General features: G+C 39.6%; 1 protein-coding gene across 50 annotated transcripts in view; it reads left to right on the top strand.

Moving 5' to 3' along the window:
- The window catches only part of LOC308176543 (uncharacterized protein), a 129,003-nt gene that overhangs the window by 29,626 nt on the left and 80,081 nt on the right, over positions 1–19,296 (top strand). For 20 of the 50 annotated variants that reach the window (XR_013938340.1, XR_013938341.1, XR_013938342.1 and 17 more), the window contains 9 exons: positions 1,540–1,638; positions 3,145–3,330; positions 3,680–3,796; positions 4,960–5,019; positions 5,326–6,129; positions 12,023–12,106; positions 14,440–14,523; positions 15,901–16,753; positions 18,438–18,757. Coding sequence is in view for 1 of the 50 variants with exons in the window: in XM_080552430.1 (XP_080408556.1) it covers positions 6,118–6,129; positions 12,023–12,106; positions 14,440–14,523 (180 nt within the window). In the remaining 49 variants the exon portion in view is untranslated. Of the gene's footprint in view, positions 1–905; positions 1,010–1,539; positions 1,639–3,144; positions 3,331–3,608; positions 3,797–4,959; positions 5,020–5,325; positions 6,130–12,022; positions 12,107–14,439; positions 14,524–15,900; positions 16,754–18,437; positions 18,758–19,296 lie in introns of all 50 variants that reach the window. The other 30 variants (XR_013938319.1, XR_013938320.1, XR_013938321.1 and 27 more) reach the window with 22 other exon arrangements.

Raw genomic sequence — 19,296 nt, 5'->3', positions numbered from 1 at the left:
GACCAGCTGTCCTGAAGTTGATTTCTCCTGTTTAAGTAAACTGCTTCAGTTGGGGCTGTTAACATGTAGAATATTGGCATTTCTGTTTAGTGAACAGTAGTCTTGTATGAGGATTTTTTTTGCTGAGTTTTCTATGTGTACTTTTCAATAAACTTTGCAAATGATCCAGATAAATCTAGTAAGCTGCTAGAGAGTCATGTTCAGACTAAAAAAAATATTTTTATCCTGGAGTAAACACTTGTGGTGTGTCTGTGCCACCCTCTGCAAATAGATCAAGTTCCCCAAATTTATGAGGAATTAAATTAACCTGGATTAAAACTTGGTGCAAGTAATCCTTAAATATCCTGGGTTACACAGCTGTTTCAGTAGTAGAATGTTTTGCAGTATAATAGTCCTCATCTCAAAGCAGGTGTTGGGGAATGTTGGTGAATTTTTAGTTCTATGTAAGCATAGTGCTACCACATGGTACACCTGTTGGCCGCTTCCAGAGATGAATCCTACAGGACCTAATGTACTATTGCAAGGACTTTTGGCGTCATGCTCAGTGTTATGAGATGAATTGCCAAAAGGAAAGTTACTCATCTGAAGCTGTACTTCTTTGCAGGCTCTTTATCTAAATGCATGTTTTACAAAATCATCTGCCGCTTTATCAGGTCTCTCGCACAGTAACTGAGAAAACTGTTCATCAATTCTTTTCATGCTTGCACCAAATAGTTGCTTCAATGATGGTAAAATATATTTGCTGTCAGTCAGGATGCTACAGAGGCTCTATGTGCATCCAAGAAACTAAGAAAATACTTTTCCTTACTGTAAATATTTTTTTCCTTACTGTAAATAGTTTGATAGATATGAATAGCAGTATAAATCAGGTAATACATTAAAGCTTTGTGGCCTCTTTCTTTCAGTTAGATGGCCAGTTCTGATGGTTAGTGTTCGATGCCAGACATCCTCCTCCAGAAAAGAAGTTTCTATAACTGAGACCTCCACTGAAGTCACTGCACTGACACAGGCATGAGCTAGAGAACACTCAGGCTTCATAGTCTGAGATGCAACTGTTTCAGGGGAAAAATCGCTTATCTAAAAATCCCTTATTTAAGACTGAGTTAAGACTGAGACTTTGCATGAGTTGTTTTGTTCTTTTCCTTCTCTATAAACAGAAAAATCAATGGTCTTTGTTCTTATGAGGGGCGGGGGGGGATGTACATTTTCCCACATGGGAGGACTAATGGGATAATCTGGTCCACAGCACAATTTCAGCTATGAGGGAGGCATCCCCATTTGATCTCTAGAAATTTAAGTCTTCCATCTAGCCTTGCATGACACTGCTGGTGTGCCAAGTTCCAGGTTACAGCACTTCTGATCCATAGCTTTCCTGACCATCTGTGAAAATCTATGCTGCATTGAGTACAGTCCCAAATGAGGATACAATTTTAAAGAATTTTAAAGTCACGGTCTTTTAATTGGCCAAATGACTAGTGGAGTTGTAGCGTGCTTATAGATTTGGTTGCAAAGATTAACTGTTTCGATATATACTGACAGGTATTTGAGCCTTTCAAAGTCGCTGCTGAGTCACTAAAGTGAAAACTGAATGATACTCACGTGGAAAGTTTAAGGTTGTATTTTCTTCCTTGACTTCAGGTAAGCAAGATCAAAAATTCCTTACTCTAGTTTTCTGCACATATTTCTGAAAAAAAAATGAATTTTTAAAAGATTTTTTTAAGGGTGCTATTGAGGAACTCTGCATACCTGCACATATTTTTTGCTTTGTGACTCTTGCATTTTGCTGATCTTCCAAGGAAGAGAAACAACTCCAGAGCATCTTTTTGGGAAAAAAAAAAGTACTGAACTGTTTTAGATATATTGTGGATAAGCAAGCATATTTTTTGGCAGTGCTTCAGTCTCAGTTGGCAAACCATCTAAGATTTATCAGTCTTTTTGCTAGCAACTTCCATTGGTTTTGAGCTAGATTATACATATTCATTAGCAGAATGTACTTAACCCTGTATTACCCTGAGGTATCCTTTCACTGTCACTATGATCAATGGTTTGGCTGCAACAATGCACCAAACTTGTAGCTTCAGAGTTGTGTAAGATTTGTCCCTTGAATTTGAGAACTTGACACTTCTGGGCCTAGAACATTTTATGGGTGACTGTTGGTGTAGAAAAGGGAATGATGGTGAAGTATAATCCATTAGTTGCATGGGGAAGATGAATAGGAAATGATTACCCACTTATGCTATTATAAGACCTAGGGAACATCGTATAAAACAAGGTGTGAGGTTCAAGACAAACATAAGGAGGTGGTTCTTCATGCTGTGTGATTAAGCTGCAGAACTCTTTGCAGTTGTGGATGCTACAAGTTTACATGGGTTCAACAGTGACTAAAAATGACAGAAATAATTCATTAAGGACTAATAAGTAAAAAAAAAAAAATCCCTCTTATTCAGGAAGTGTGAAATGGGGTCTAGAAGGATATTCAGAAAAATAATTGATACCTGTCTTACGTGGTTGATCATTCAAGAGAGTGCTCTTGGGAGCACTCAATCTATATTTTGTCTTTGGAATGAAAGGAATGAAACTGCCTATGTCTTTTCTCCTGTCTCAAGCTAGTGATGGTACTTCTGCTCAAAGGAAAGAGTTTTAGGAATAGGAGGTCCCTTTACTACACTGGGAAAACTAGACCTTTCTTCTGTCCCCTCCCTCACTGAGGTGTAAATGCAATGTCCAAACAGTTCTCTCAGAGAGTTTCAGTGAACTTTTTTCTGCTGCATGCCTTTCATAATTTTTTCTAGCTTTAATAGCTTGCCTGATATTGTCTAGTGGTTTTAAGTGTCTTATTTAACATGTTATATATACTGTATGTCATGAAACATGACTAAACAGGTTTTAGTAAATCCATGATTTGTCTCACCATTAAGTCTATATGAAGAATACCCTTTCATATGCTAAGTCTGCTTTGAGTTACCAGCTAGAATGCTTTTTTTGAACTTTTACCTTCCCTTCATTCCATGTTCTATCAAGTTTTGCAGTCTCAGGGCCCAACTTAAGCCTTGGCTTTGTTTTTTTGTTGTTTTTTTAATTTAAGATTTTATTAGAATTTCATCTAAATGAGAAGATTAATGTATTTGTGTTTTTGTCTTCAAGACTTCAACTTTTTAGGGCTCGACATCTCTTTCGATGATGGATGTTGTGACAGTCTTTTGACGCTTTCCGTAGGACTATAACCAAGATTTATCATAATAGTAGCCCTAAAAATCGAGAGAGAAGTATAAATGCATTTTTGTGCAACACCTGCTGTAGCCTGTGACTGAGAAATCACTGTGTAGAATGGTAAGTCTGAGAAACAGTATGCACAGTTACTAATGTGTAGAGATTTTTATCTTGTCTTCTGCTTTCCTGATAAAATTAGATTACAACTCTAATTATTCAGGAAGAGAAAATATTGAGCTTGCCCCTCAAATTGAAGATGTGGAATATAGCTCTAGACAAGGTTTTAACAGTTAGAAATGTAAATGTAGTAACCTGGGGACAACAAATAATTGCTTAACTGAGACCACAAAGTGGAGCACCTATTAGTAAGCTTTTTTGTGACACATTATTCTCTGCAGCTGCAATAGAAATGCATAGGTCTCTGAATGAATATGGTCTTGACACTGGCCCTGTTTCTTTCACATGGAAGTACAAACCATGCCTAAAAAACTTGGAGCAGGAGAAGAGGAACTCTGGACTTTTTCTTCATGTTTTCTTCATAGTGTATTGACATTTTTCCATCACTCTTGTCCACCCTTCACTCCAAGTAAGGATGAGTTTTTGTTAGTAGAGTTCTTTGGTTTAGACAATATCAGAATTGATTGTTTTGTAGTCTGTACTTTCTTGATTCAGGACTTAAAGTCCGTTCTTCTGCAATGTGGTAATGAGATCTGGGATAATATCAAGCTGTATCTAAACAATTAGATTAAAGGAAGCCCTTGGAATAGGACAAAGGTTGGTGTAACATTGGATCATGTGGCCAATTGCTAGTCAGTTCCCTAGGGACAAAGTTTTTACTCCTGGCAAAGCTTGGCAGCTAGCTTTCAGCTTCTTCCATCATCAGCACTTTGCATCCAATGTTTTAAAATCCCTGGAAAATGCAGCTTAAGGGAGTTTGAAGGTGTTATCTTTAATTGGACTAACTTAAAAAAATTAATATTGAAAAGCTTTCTCCTAGTTTCATTGTTATTGACCTGATGTTGAGAATAGCTTGTGCTATCCTAGAGGAGAGGAGGAGGAGAATGTATTTTCCTTTGTTTGTGCTTTGCTTTTTCAAATTTGGGGAGGACAGAAGAGGTTGAATTCATAAACAAAACTGAGGAAGAAATGTTGAGGAAAATGGGGAAAGGTTCTATAATTTACTTTAGCTGCTATTAATTTGAAGTCTGAGCATGAGTAGGAAATATTTTCAAAGCTGTTTCTACTTGTTGGTCTCCCTTTTCGTCTGTTTGCTGATAGACCCAGCTGCATAAGGATCTATAACCATCTTGCAGATGTTAGTAATAGCATCATCAATTCCCTTTGCCTTAACCCTATTTTAAAAATATATTCTGTGCCATTATTGCTATGGAAGCTGTACTCAGTGCCACAATCATAACATTTGCCTTTCAGAACAAGACTGAGTCAATAATAAGAGAGAGTGGTATCTATTTGTCAAGTTTAAAACCAGGAAAGTTTGAAAGGTGGATGGGACCTTTGTTTTTCCTTAGTGAATTTCTTTTTCTAACTATAACTAATCATACTTAGAAAGTGGCTACCTTATTGAATGATATGGCAATTGCCTACTTTGACCTCAAAACGCTTTTGTTCTTGCCTTTCACTCTCCCTTTTCTCCTTGCAAAATTAGAGTTAGTTAAGAGGGAGGTAGATACTTTTCTAGCTTATTCATCAGCAGCAACAGCAATGTTGTTAATTATGTTTTGATTGTAGAGACTGTATCATGAGTGGCCAGAGAACACAGAATTAGTTTCAGCTTTTCATAGCTAGAAGGTGAGAAAATCATCTTTCAGTTTGCACACCAAGCAAATTTACTCTGGAGATCATTGAGGCATAATAAACTGCAACTTTTTTTCATATTAGCATTGCTTTAAATGTACAGATCTTACTACGGGAAATAATGTAGTGCACTTCTTGGAGGACTGTATTCTTTTTTTGTTTGCACACATCTCAGCTGTGGCGGGTACACTTTTAGTTTTTATTTATTTTGTTTTTTATTTTTTATCTTAGAAAAGCTTATTCAAAATGTATTCCTCAGGAGGAGTCACTAACTAGCTTTTTTGTGTTTGTATATACTAGCATTACCAGTTAGACGCCTGCTGAAGCATACAAACCATCACTGATCAGTACTCAGCAGCAAGTAGAATGGTGACTAGTTACTATGAATCTTACAGGACTTCAAGTTTTTTTTTAAGCTTTGTAATTCACTTAAATTTGCACAATTTGGGTTTGATTTTCTTTTTTTAAAATTAGTTAATAAACACTGTAGGTCTCTGAATTGATATACTGGGTCTGTTGAAAATATCCAATATGGAAATATCCAGTTAAATATGTTTCTCTTAAAAATTCCTCTCTCACCAGTTCTTTTCCCAACATACTAAGGTCCTGGTATTTCTGATAAAACTGAAATGAAGGTATACAGTTTCTGATACTTTTTATGTCTTGCTGAATCTTCTGATACAGTCTTCTTCATAGTCTGTATGGCGTTTCTTTTATGTTCTTTTGTTCCTTTCCAAGTACCTATGTGATTTTTGTCAGTTAGTTGAATATGTTCATCATTGGAAGAGTGTTTCTAGTAACCAAATTTTTCTCCTAGTGTCTATATTAAATTCCTTCAGGTCATCGTCTTGATTTCGTCTGAAGAAGCCAGTTTACGCATGTTCCTTTGGGCTTTTTGCATCAACATTTGATAAGTACTCTGTATTGATAACACATAAGCAAAATTTTTAGTAAAATTTTGATGAGTATCTACTTAAAGAAGTAAAATAATGTGGTGTTTAAGGTGTCTTGTTCCTGTAAGTTAGGATCGGCTAGGCTGGATTTATTCTGTTACTGTATCTTTGACAGAATTGTCTGCTCAGTCACAGTCACATGAAGCCCACTGTAAGTATCAGTTTGCTTGCATTTCATTAAAGATTGTGAGTTTTGCACTCACAGGAAGAATTTTTTTAAACACCTAATATATACTAGGTGCGATACCAGAAATAAATAAAAGGTTCTTACCAGTAGCTTCTAATCAACAGTTGTGGTGTTTGATGTGTGCAGGTCAGAGAAGATAAATAGTGACACTGCATGTATGCAAATTTCTCAATGATTTTTTGTATTAATTTTTGCATGCAAGATAGCAAAAGTAAATTCAGAAGGAACTAAAGAGTGTGAAGAAAGAATGTATGTTTGACACTACAACCCTAAGATTTTCTCCATGCTGCTACTTAAGAGTGCACAGACCAAAAAATATATATATATAGTTTGCTAGTACAAAGCACTGGCACTTAGAAAAAATGATGGAACAGTTGCTGTGAGATTAGTAACCGTGGATCTCTGCAACATCATTTCTAAAATAATTTTCCTGAGTAAAGCTATGTTTAAGGGCTGGAAGTAATGATTTATGTGGAAATATGGGAAGAATTAGATATATTTATCTTGGCAAAATAAATGAAGTGTTATACTTGTCCACAAGCATCTGAAGAGCATAAACAGAAACCATGGAGAAGAATTGCTTTGGACAGGGCCTAAAGAATGAAGTGTATTATGATCATAATGCAAGAAGGAAAATATATCTCAGATATCGGGTAATATCCTTCATTATCAGGATTTAATAAGACCTATCACGATAGGAGTACGAAGTAAATGGTAGAAGGGCCATTCATTGACTGAGTTAACTGAAATTGGATTAGAAGATGTAAAATAGCTTAGCCCTGAAAATGGGATTGTCATATGCCTAACAAACATTTCAGACTATAGTAAAACCGTGGCACAACTAATATCTATTTCAAAGTTTTCTCTTAACTTTATTGAAGCACAGATTCTGTCTTGGCGTGAGAATTCTAGTGTACAGTAACTGAGTCATTGAGTGAGTGTGCCTTGGTCATGCTAACCGTGAGATTCTCTCTCAACTGAAGTTGCATCTAAATCTTGTGGCAATGAGACTTCATAACATAATGCTATTGTCATATGATCCCTCACCTGGTAAGTGTCCCTAGAACCAATCTGCAGAGAAACTGGGGATGGAAGATCTTGATCCCATTCTACCTTCTAGCTCCCAGTTGTGGTGGTTTTACCTTGCTGGGCTGCTGAACACCACAACCACGCTCTCACTCCAGTATTTGTATGTGCCAGTATTGCTCAGCAGTAGACACAACACTGGTGCGATACCAGTGCTGTTCTAGCTACATGTGCAGAGCACAGCACTGCATGGGCTGCTGCAAGGAAAGTTAACTCCATCCCAGACAGACCCAGTACACCAGTCACTTGCATGGAGGCCTCCCAGACTTCAAGGCTTTCTTCAGAAGCTCAGGAGTGTTGAGTCTGGGTGCCTGGCACTGCTTCAGAAAACTCTGGCTCTGGTTGTCTGGTGATAAGCCTAAGTGGTAGACTTGGAACTGGTCCCATTCTTTTTCACCTTCAGCAACTTGCTTTCAGGAGTCAGGTGCTGCCAAAGCTGAAGCAGACTGATGGTTTGGCATCTAGCACCAAGTGTTTCTTTGGCACAGCTCCATGTCTTATATCATGCTCAGCACAAAAGAAAGTCTGAGTATTTATTGAGACCCCCCTCTCTCCACAGTTGGCTTCATCACAGGCTCTTGGGTCAGTACTCTTGTCATGACAGCAGGTTTTATTCTGATTCTTATCAGAGAACATGGATACAGATGCATTTCTCTGGATCCCAGTGCTCACTGCTACCATGCAAGAATTTCCTTTTACCATTCCTGGAAGTAACTCCTCCATGCTTCTCAAAGAAGGAATTTAGTCGCCACAAGGAGATGAGACTGGAACAGTAAGTGCCCCAGTACAGACCTCAGTAAAAACATTGGTACTGATCCTTCTTGCTGCAGCTTTCTTAGTGTGTAATTATATTGTTGCCTTTGCTTCTGTCTATGACCTGTCTCATACCTGGCAGCACTTCCAAATGCAGCCCAATTAAACAGAAGCAATTGTGAGCCTAATTAAAACTTTCTGGAAATCTACAGTCCAGCATCCTCTTATGAAACTGAGCACAGATGAAGTATAACAACTATTTGACAAAGTTGACTTTTGCAGTGCAATTCTACATGTAGTTGAGGCAATCTAGGGCTTTCACCAAAGATCCCGTGACTAAGTGCCGTGAGGAAAAAGTATTTGATAATCTCATTCTATTTCCATCACTAAGAGTAGATGTCCTGGCTTCTCTTATCTCACCTTGGCCTTCTCATCAGCATTTCTTCTCAATAACTTGGATCCTCAAAAGATCTCTCTGGACTGCTCTCAAGCAGCATATCTTACCTCTAGCATTGCTGTTTATGGGAGAAGTCCATCTTGACTCAGGTGTTCAATGACATGCAATCTGTTGTGACAGATCTGCCTTCTCATTGGCTTTCTCAGTTTAGTTCTAGGGTGAGATGAAATGTTATTCTTTTAAGGTCTCCCAAACCACTTCAGAGATTTGGGAATGTGCCTGCCTGCTTTTGGGGGTGAGCTGGGTGAGGAAGGTCTGTTTTTTCATTTGGGCAAATGTCTTGTATTGCCATCCATGGAGACTGTATTAGTGGATTTTTATCTTTGTATGTGGATTACATCTGTGACTCATTGTGCTAGAAGGCACATTCAAATGCCACAGATGTCTTACTCTCTTCTATGCTATCTTCTCCTTTATTCACCCACTGTGATAATTCACAATTGCCAGAAGTGTCGATCAGTAATGGATGCATCAGTTTTGTATACCAAAACTGGGGATGTCCTGTTTCACTTTGCCTTCTTGAAATCTTTCTACTCTATTCATTTCCTAGGGATCTGCTCACTAGGTCCTTTTTCAAAAAGAGGTATGCTCTCAGCAGACACTGGAGCCAACAGGATACAGTCCTTTGCTATACAGGGAGAACATCTCTGATAGTAGGTATCCAAAGACGAATGAAGGGGAATGGACACCTGGTCTACACTTAGGAAAGCTGATGCTTTGATTTGGAAGCTCACATTCAGCACAATGATTCTGCCAGTAAACATCTTGCTGTGAAGATAGAGATTGATTTGTACCTCTTGTTCATCAAGACACCTGTTTCCAGTTTCCACATCGGTATAAGGAATACTTGTCAAACATCCCCACTTTCAGTACAGTGTACACATTCTACGTGTCTTCACAAGAGTGCTAGAAATTGTAGTAGCATGCCTTAGACCCAAAGCTGAAGCATCTGTATTCCTGTGTCTGGGTAACTGACTGCAAGGGGAACTTCAGAGGACCAGGCTCTTACATCTTTCTTCTTCTATAATGAGAATCCTGAAGACTGTTAACCTTTTGAGAGGGATTACAATGAAAAGATATAAAAAACTTTTTTTAAAAAAAGCAGTGCTGCTGGGAAGTTCTGTACTCCTTGTATCATCATGTAAGTGCAAGAACTCTTCCTCATCTATACTAGGGTATATTTTAGCCTTCTTTAAATCTGCAACTCCTCTATCGTTAAAATAATACACTATTTTGCTTTGTTTTTCTGGTTCCTTATTTCTTTGCTGGTTATTAGCAATGGATGTGCAGTTATGCTTGACACCCTCCTTTCCAATACCTATATGTTTAAGCATGGAATATCTAGATCTGTCATGGTACATCTTTCCTGATAAATGCATTGTTCTTCACCTAACCTGTTACCTGTCTCAGGGCTGTTGGCAAACTACAAGAGGATTAAGCTTACTTCAACAGAGAATATTCAAATACTCCTCTGTCATTACCGCTGATCTGTCGCTACTCCAGACAACAGCCTGAACATCTCAAGAATTATTTACTCTTGGTTTGCATGAACCAGTTAGTAAGCTAGCACAAGTTGGTAGTGAATTTTGCCCCGATACCAAGGAATGAAGTTAGTGACGTGGTTCTAGCTTTGAGAGAAACAGTTGCTGGGTGGTTACACCAGGATGGATTCTGCATTTTAGACTGTAGCAATGTGTATGCCCAGTCAAGGGTAACAATAGCATTCTTGAGAAAAGTGGCTTGGTTGAAAGCTCAAAGTCTAAAAACTGATTAACAGGTTAAGCTCAGTTACTGCAAAGAAACTAGTACTGCTCACAAGCAGCTTGGTCTTGGAATTAGTTTGAATGTTCAGGCAAATACGAGTCCTGGAACATCCATCCCCAGCAAAGGGAATAAAATGCAGCCAGTTCCATATCCAGTGGCTGGCATTGTATTTTTAACTATAGCTGGTAGCTACAGCCAATCTATGTGATCATGCAGAACCTTAATTTACATTTATGGTTTCATACTTGTGGCCCTGGGCTTCAGCAGACTTGTTTATAGTGATATTGCTATGGGTCTGGTCAGCACGTGGCCTTAGGTTCTCAGGAGATGGAATGTACTAAATAATGAGAAGTGATATCAATTTTTAAACTATCCAATCTCTGATTGGCATATGCAATCTGATATTTCTCTAAGGCTAATAATATAGCCAGATGTAGGCAATTTTTCTTACACAGTGCAAACGGCATGTACCTGTTGCCAAAGCTATATGCTGCCAAATTTCAAGCCCTCAATCCAAATTAAGATGTTAGGGCTTTCCTTATCTATGATAAGTCATTAACTATCACTCAGTTACCCTTGTATTAAGCCATTTTTTTTAAAACTCAAGCCTTACTTTACTGAAAGGCATCCTGTCTTGATTTGAAGATATTAAAAGATGAATAATACTCCTTCCTTTGATAGGGTAGCTTTTTTAATGTCTAATCATTCTCACTATAAAACTCTGTGCCTTATTTCTAATTTAAACTGGTCTGGCTTCAGCTTCCAGCAATTGGTTCTTGTTATGCCTTTCTCAGTTAGATTAAAGAGCCCTTTAGGACCTGGTATTTTCTCCCTTTGAAGGTACTTATACATCGTAATCAAGCCATCTCTTGATCTTTTTAATAAACTAAACAGATTGAGCTCCTTAAGTCTCTCATTCTGAGGCAGTTATTCCAGTTCTGAAATGATTTTTATGGGTCTTCTCTGCACTGTCTCCAATTTTCCAGTGTCCTTTTAAAAGTTCAGACACTAGAAACATAGGCACTCAGGGAATTTACAGTCAACTGTTTGTCCATTTTCCCTAAATCCTTTACAGATTTTCTTATTTCCATGGTACAGTTGCAATTTATAGACTTTTTTCCTAACTCCAGTTCCTAAAAAAAAAAAAAACTGCTAATGTCATTTGCTCCAGGTGATCCAGAGGTGATCCATGGGTACCCTAGCACCAAAAAACTGTAATCTGTATCAGCTTTGTAGCTTCGTAGCCAATTTTGTATCCCATTGTAGTTTTAATTAAAAGTTGAATTTATTTCATCTCAGAAATAGAAGTAGTACAGTTTATGTTCTGAATATCCTGTTAAAAGTGGTTTTCTTGACTGTAAGCTGTTTAATTCTATCACTCATTCTGGAACTCCAGTGTACTGGAAAGCCTGTTGACGGAGAAGTGGTATTTTTACCAGTTCTTTGAAACAATGCAAGCCAAGGAAGTAGTATTATGTGTCACTGAGAGAGGAAAACAATTTGAAAAGGCCAAAAGTGTAAGTCAGTAATGTTGTATGTCCAGCGTTTTTAGTTTGGAAGACTGCCCTCTTTTGTAAGAGACCAGACAGTAGTACTAGCACTGTATGCTTCTAGATGGGTTCTCAGCATCCTTTCTCCATTGCACCTATGCAATGGAGATACCCAAAGAAATATTATTTTGGGGTCATGTCAACTTCTTGCAGGGATATTAGATAAGAGCTCTTTTTTTAATAAATTGTATGTAATTGTTCTACCTCTTCTAATGCTTATCACTATTTTTTTCCCCCATCATTTTAGTATATGGAGATACCATCCCTGATTTGGGAAATTCTGAGCAACAAACAGAGGAAGCCTTTTAAAAGCACCTGGGGAACGTATCATGTATGTTGTCCTGTTGCCTGTACTCTTTGTAAGACTGCTGCTTTTGTCCACTATCAGACCCAAGATAGGACCTCTGGTCTAATCTTTGTAACTGTTATCAAGCTTTTTCTGCACACTTGTATTACCGTATTACCTATTTTAAATCATTAACTTTCATAGAACTGGGATCTTTGTATACTATTTCTGTTGAAATCTACATGTTGCCTTTTTTTCCTATCCTCTTCTTATTGATCATAGTTATCTTCTGCCAAATATAACAAAACTGGAGGCCAGATTTGGGGTACATTGTGTTGACAATACTGGGCATTTTTCTATTTTATCAACTAACTCTCAGCCTCTGAGGTATTTATCCTTGCAATTATCTGCAAGGTGGGCAATAGCTATCCCCCTCATTTTAAGACTGGGAGGAAGTTGAGGTATGGGATGCTTCAGTAGGTCATGGCTTGAACTCAGATCTTCTAAATATGGGGTAATTGTGCCTCCTCTCTGTTCCATCTTTAAAAAGTAAAGCACATGTTAGCTCTAAGAATCACTTTCATCTTTACTGTACTGCCTTCAGACATCTTCTATCATCCCAGCTGCAGTGTAGTTGCCCAGTAATAGTTGCACAAAGACTGTTAGTTGCTTAGGCTCCCAGTTATTAAACATTGAGGAAAAATAGGAACAATTACAGCTTCAATATTAAAAGAAGCAATTTCATTTCCTTTCAGGAGTCAATGTAATTTTTAATACTTCCTTGAAAAAGCAGAATCAGATGCATTTACCTTCATGTTAATTTTAGCCCCCAGCCTCGCAGGGAGCCAAGGGACTGGAGCTGGTTCCTCATGCTCCTGTGCCCTCCCCCCGTGCTAACAGAATACAGAGATCTGGGGCTTCAACAGAGGAATTGAATTTTCTATTTTTCATTCATCTACTTAAACGGTTCATTGTTTTTTAATTACACTGTAGGAGGGAAATAAAAGATACCGAAAACTGCAGTGCTGTGAAAGGGGATGGCTTTCAGGAGATGCTACGGCAGAGGTGCCGTGCTAAGGCAAGATGGAGTACAGCAACAAGTCCCGTGCCTTCCAGCGTCCATTCTTTCCCCGTCTCTGACAGTAATTTGGAGTTAATTTGTGCAGCCTCTCAAACGGAAGACCTCGCACTCCATCGGCTTTGATCCAGCCGTGCTCTCGCCTCCGTTCTCGGTGGCGCTGGGAGGCTGCCGGCGGCGGCCCGGGCCGCCCGCCCCTCGCTGTCCCCGGGCCCCTCGGGCGGCTCCGCGGGGCCCGCGGCGCTCACCGGCGGCGGGGCGGCAGCGCCCCCTGCTGCGCCGCCCGGCCCCGCGCTGCGGGCATGGGCCCGGGCCCGGCTCCGGCCCCGGCCCCGGGGCGCCGCCCGCGCCTTTGCTTTGTAACCCGTTTAGGGTGCGGAAATAACGTTGCAGCGGTACCTGCGCACGGCGCTCTGCGTTTAGCGGTGTGCGTGCCCGGGAAGTATTTAGGAAGGGCTCTTTGTCTGTGGTTTACCTGATGTCGAGGAACGCTTGCTGCCATAGCTGTGCAAACGTAGCGCCTTGCAAAGGCTGCTGGCTGGTTTCGTTGGCGGAGGGCGGAGGGCTCCTTCAGCCTGGACCTTCGGCAGTGGTTTGGCACAGAACTCTGTTGCTAGCAACTGATGCGAAAAAAACATTAGTCACAAATTTCCATGGGCTGGCCACCAGCTCTCTAAAGATGCCTTTGAGACAAACTGCAGGCAGAGGCAGCCAAGACCTCTAAAGCAGATTTGGATCCCTGAGGAAGTGTGTGGGTAGAAAGGGCAGTTGCGTATTTCTGACACTTCAGGCAACCCCTCCGAACTCCATCCTCATCTTTCGAGCTCCTCCAGCCACGGATCCGACACTACCATACCCAGTGTGGACTGGAGAAGGATTGTCTTTTCTCGCTGCTGCTGTTGTAGAGCACAATGAGGTTGCTGACTGATGCTAGCTGCATGTACAAGGAAGAAAAAGCTGAAGCTGACAGAAAAAAAAAAAAAGGAAAAAAAAAAAGAGAAAAAAAACTGTAAGGAAGAAAATGGTCTACAAATTGGGAAAAGCATTCTGCTTTGACAGAATAAAAATAAAACCTGGAATAGGAAAGGAAAGGCATGAAAGAGTTAGTGACAAAATATCATGTACAGCTGGGGAGATGATGGTTTTATTGGTATTGCAGGGGGGAGGGAGAAGCTGAGAGGCAGTGAAAACACAATTTGGCCTAAAATTGAATTTCTCTGATAAGGAATTTCAGAAGCGGCTGCCTCATTCACTGTGCGGCCAAATAATCATATGCGCTTTAATAATCTTTATTTTACAGGAGTACGTTGCCAGGGTAACAGAGTGTAAGCAGGAGAACAGCACCTTGCAGATCACAAAGGCAAATCTGCAGAAAGAAATTTCAGTGAGTTTCTCTCTCCCTTTTTTGCAATGTAATGACGACTTATTTTTCATGCACTGATTTAATAATCTTATTGAAAGATCCTTTCCCTGTTTCTCTTATTCTTGTCTGTCTGAGCGTGGACAATGGCAAAAACCTGGAATTGTCAAGCCCACTGGGCTAAGAAAACTAACAGATGTAATATGTTTAGCATTTTTATGTAATTACTTTTTATTGCTGTTTTACCCCTACTTCTATTCCTCCCTGGTTAGTTGCGGCTTCCTTTCCATTCTAGCCCAATCAGGTGATAGTGAGGGGTTGGGGGAGAGTTAGTAATTGACTGCATTAATCGGAAATTATTAGTTGAACGTATTTTTGAGGGTGGGGGTTGGTTGCAGAAATAGACCTTTTAGGAAGGGATGAATTGAATTATGGTCAATGCAATAATGAAGCCTCTAGGCTGTAAGCTGTGGAGAGGACAGTCATTTCACAAAGGTTTTAGTGTTATTTATGATGGCCTCTGTTCTTTGGGTGAAAAACATTGTGTGGCCCTACAGACAGCCACTGGATGTGCGTGTCTCCATTAGTTGGTCTGAAAAATAAGCTGATTTGGTACAATTAAAAATGAAAACTTTTGAGGATCTCCAATATCAGTAAGACAGAGAGAAGGAACGTTGCTACTAAACCTTTGGACGGGTGCAGTTTCTGACGAGTCTGTGGCTTGTAAACATTTTGCCTCTTGTTCTCTTTCCCATGGGCCAGAGCTCAGGAAGTAAGCGTGGGAAAAGCAATAGTTGTAGGCTGCAGGACAGGAGGTGGGGGGAAGGTTTTGTGAAATTAAATACAAAATCTAGTTTGTCTCACTGCGCCTGACAAATACCAAGAAATTAAGAACAAAGGCTGTCACTTAAGCTCAGCTAGTCTGTTGTGTTGCAACTTGGCCAGGTCTCATACAGGCACCAGTAAGTAGTAGAGCATCTGAATACGTGTCTCTGGCATACTGAAATGGCAAGGCTAAGGAAAAACAGGCAGGCACTGTATTTTGCAACCTTATCTAAGAATACCATGCTTTTTGTGGTTTGAGTTGAGGCTTACCCATGTTACTGAAATGAAACCTTTCTTAGGGTGAAGTGAGTAGCTTAAAAGCTGGTACAAAGTTTTATGTATTAATCTCATGAAATAATATATATATATATATATATAAAAGCCAAGTAACATATTCACTACAGGATTACTTCCTGCTAAATATTACTGCTCGTCTCTTAGTTAGCATCCACCAAGTTACTCTGAATGTGGGATGTTCCTTTTAAACTAGATTTTTATAGACCAGTAAGAACTGGTCTGAGGTGCATTGCAGGAATTGGTGTGAGCTGGTTTAAGAAAGGTGTGGTTCTTTTACAGAGCACAACAGTAAGAAAACACTTGGAGCTGAAGCTGACCACGCAAGAGAAGAGCTGCATGCAAGACAGGACTACAGCGTTCTTAGCAAATTGGGCATGAGTCCTGTAACTTCATATATTTTCTTATATCTCCAGGTTCACATTGCTTTCAGTCCTATGGAAGCATTCATAGTAAGATGCTTGGACTCTTGCTAACACTCATGTCTGTTTAAGCATATGCACAAACAAGTTTTAAAATGTAGAAAGTCAAAAGGATTATTATCTGTTCTTTGTGGGAATTGGTGGGGAAGCCCAAGGCAAGATGGCAGAATCTGCACTTGTAGGTGGGACAATAGTTATTCACTGTCTCAACATAAAATGGTTTATCTTTGCACTGATTTATTTTATTTTGCTTTCTTTAGAAATGGTAAGATAAAATTTTGGTAAGAAATTGAAGCCCAGCTTCAATTCCCTTCGAAACCTATGCTATTTCTAGCACTAAATCTGGGTAATTTACTTTCCCCTTCCTGCTAGTTTGTATCCTGCTGCCTTTTGAAATGGAAACTCTTCTGACCCTATAACCCCTGTGTTACTCTGAATAAAACTCTTTTTAATTGTGTTTTGAAGGAGCATGCAGAGAGCTCCCACACTACTAATCAGCTTTGCTGGTTTGGATACGTATCTCCAAGATTCATGTTGGCAGAATAACTTGATATAATTGCAGGACTGCATCACAGATTTAATGCTTAAGAAATTTAAAGGTACGGGTCCTCATTTCTATCTGTCTATTGTTACACCGTGAGAATAGCTCCTGTGTACTCTTGTCTACCAGGTGCATTGCAGGAGGACCTGAACAAGCATGCATGCTCTTTAAGGTGATTGAAAGCCACACAGTGGTATTATTGGAGTGTTCAACCTGTACTAATATACTCTTCTGCTTGACAGAGCTTATTTGGGCATAGCATTAGCACAGTGACACAGTGTTTAGATGAGATCTTTCATACCTTTTTTCTTGCAATGTATGATGTGGAAATGCAGGTGATCCTTATTGACTGGTACCTTTTTCACTGATTTAAAAACAAATGAATGTTCTAGGTAGAATCTAAATTTTGTACTGGTCAGAAGTGAGTCTGGCTCATCTGAATGAGTGTTTTTAAAGTAGTCCTGTCTTTTAGCTGTTTGGGAGCTTAATATAGAGTTTTATATTAGGAAGACAGCAGTGAATCAATTTACATTTATGCATCGCAGGAGCTATCACTTCAGCAGATACTTATACACTTTAGACCTGTTCCTTACATTGTTTGCCTTCTCATGTTACTCAGAAAGCATAAACGTTGCTTTAGTTTCTTTACATTTAGTATAAATGCGATTAATATTGAGACTTGTCCCAGCTGGAACCTGCAGGCAGTCAGTACACAGAGTTGCTTTCAATTTGCAGACATTTTTTTGTAGCTCTGATAATGTGCCTCTGTTTGGCCTTCAGCATTCCAAAAGTAGGAATGCCACTTAACCTGAGTCCTGGCTCCCTGTTACTGTTTGATCAGTAACAGTAATGCAGTAACTGCCTCAGACAAATGACTATACTAAGAACACTCCCAATTGCCCTGTAATAAAACCACTATCCTCCCTGAAAGCGAAGATGAGGATAGAAAGGGCAAGTATGATTGGAAGGTCAACAAGTTTGAGCACTGACAGAATGAAAGAAACAAATTATAACACCGAGGACATGTTGCTGAAAATGCCCTCCGTCTAATTCTTGGCTTAACTAGAGTCAAGGTGTGCTAGCTTAAGTCTCTCTTCTGTCCTTGTTCCACAGAAGAGGATACAGAATCTTAGCATCCTCTCAGCCTCTGGGTGGTTGATTATTTGTGTTTTAAATTTCAGTCCTTGAGACCATGCACAGAAATGTTAGAAGCTAATGAGTATCACAGAACATGCCACTCTGTGTGAAAGTTAAACTCAGTCCTCTGTGCCACCAATGTTTTCGATGACATTTGGTCTCAGACTCTGCTTGCTGGCCTAGAACGCCAGGTATAGATTCCATTGTGTGCTGATTTATCAAGTTTTTGAGGGCATGTGGCTAATCATAGACTTGCTTCAGAATTTGTCTTTTCATAAGGTACAAGGAAATACTTTGTCAGCACTCACTTAAATGAGGTAGGAAAATAAAAGCATGTTACAACTTATGTGTTCTTTAATCTTTTCTGTTTCTCCCAAAGGGGACGCTGGCAGAGTTGGCTGCCGTGTCTTGTCCCACTGATACCGTAAGCGGGAGCATAAGAAGGCAACTTGTGGGAATTCTATTTTATTTGTTTTGGCTAAACCCTTTACTTGCTGTGGTAAAATAAGTATAAGAGCAAACTTTGGGGAGCCTTCACCGTCCTACATTTTTGCTGACCCTAAGCTTTTTTAAGTCATGTGTTATTTTGAAAAGGCTGCTTGCCTTTTGGCTTTGAAAGCATTAAGATTCTGATATATTTAGCTGTGTTTTATTTTCTATCGTAAACCTTGAAATCTATGTGCCTAAACAACAGTCTTGCATTTCCTGTATGTTTCCAGGACCTGAAATCTGAGAAAATACTTTTGGGTAGCTTTGAAGAAGCCTTATGCAGTGATAAGTGTGCACCTGAGGAGCAGAGGGAGGGAGTTTCTTCTGGGAAGTGGGGGATGAAGAAGAGGCATCATGCAAAGAAGATTTAAAAGAACCAATGTGCTGCCTTGGCTTGCCTCTCCTCTGTGTTGCCGGAGCCTGTGCCTGCCTGCTTCAGGCCTCAGGGCTGCTGCCTTGCGCATCCTGCACGAGTGCCATGGCTGTCAGTGAGCTGGCTATCCTGAACAAGCTTCTTGCAGTCTGCTTTAATGCCAGCCACATCATTTCTGTAAGTCATTCGGTGTTCATTGGAGTAATGGCTTGAACTTCACTGTTTTATGTTCCAGATACTACTTTGACCCTTGGGCTATAACACCAGCTCAGTGATTATTCAGTTTCTTTTATGATGTGTCTTAGTGCCAACAGAAAAGAGTGCAAGACATCCCTGTGCAGTCTGATGTTGATCATCTGGGATGTATGAACATGGCAGTAGAGGGCTTGGACATAGATCACTTGCTATTCCATGGTAGCTGTGATTGATTATAATGAAGGATTTGTTGCAGTACCAATTAATGCCATAAACATTTTTTTGGTTCATACAGGTAGCTCATTTAAAAGCTTGTTTCATTACTGCAAAACATGCATGAAATACTCTAGTACATATCATTTCTTAATGTGAAGTGTCTGAACAAAGTAGTTTAAAACAAAATGTACTGACTCTAGTTTGGGAAGTTTCATAGGGGAGATAATTCCTGCAGAGAAAATGTTTTAGTGATCAACGTTTACTCCAGCAGGAACTGCAAAAATCTGTGCAAAAGTGGGTCAGGT

The sequence above is a fragment of the Anser brachyrhynchus genome (genome assembly GCF_964034855.1).
Source record: "Anser brachyrhynchus genome assembly, chromosome: 12".
Classification (NCBI taxonomy): Eukaryota; Metazoa; Chordata; class Aves; order Anseriformes; family Anatidae; genus Anser; species Anser brachyrhynchus.
Note: the sequence above shows the minus strand (reverse complement) of the source record. Positions and strands in the feature narration are given on the sequence as shown.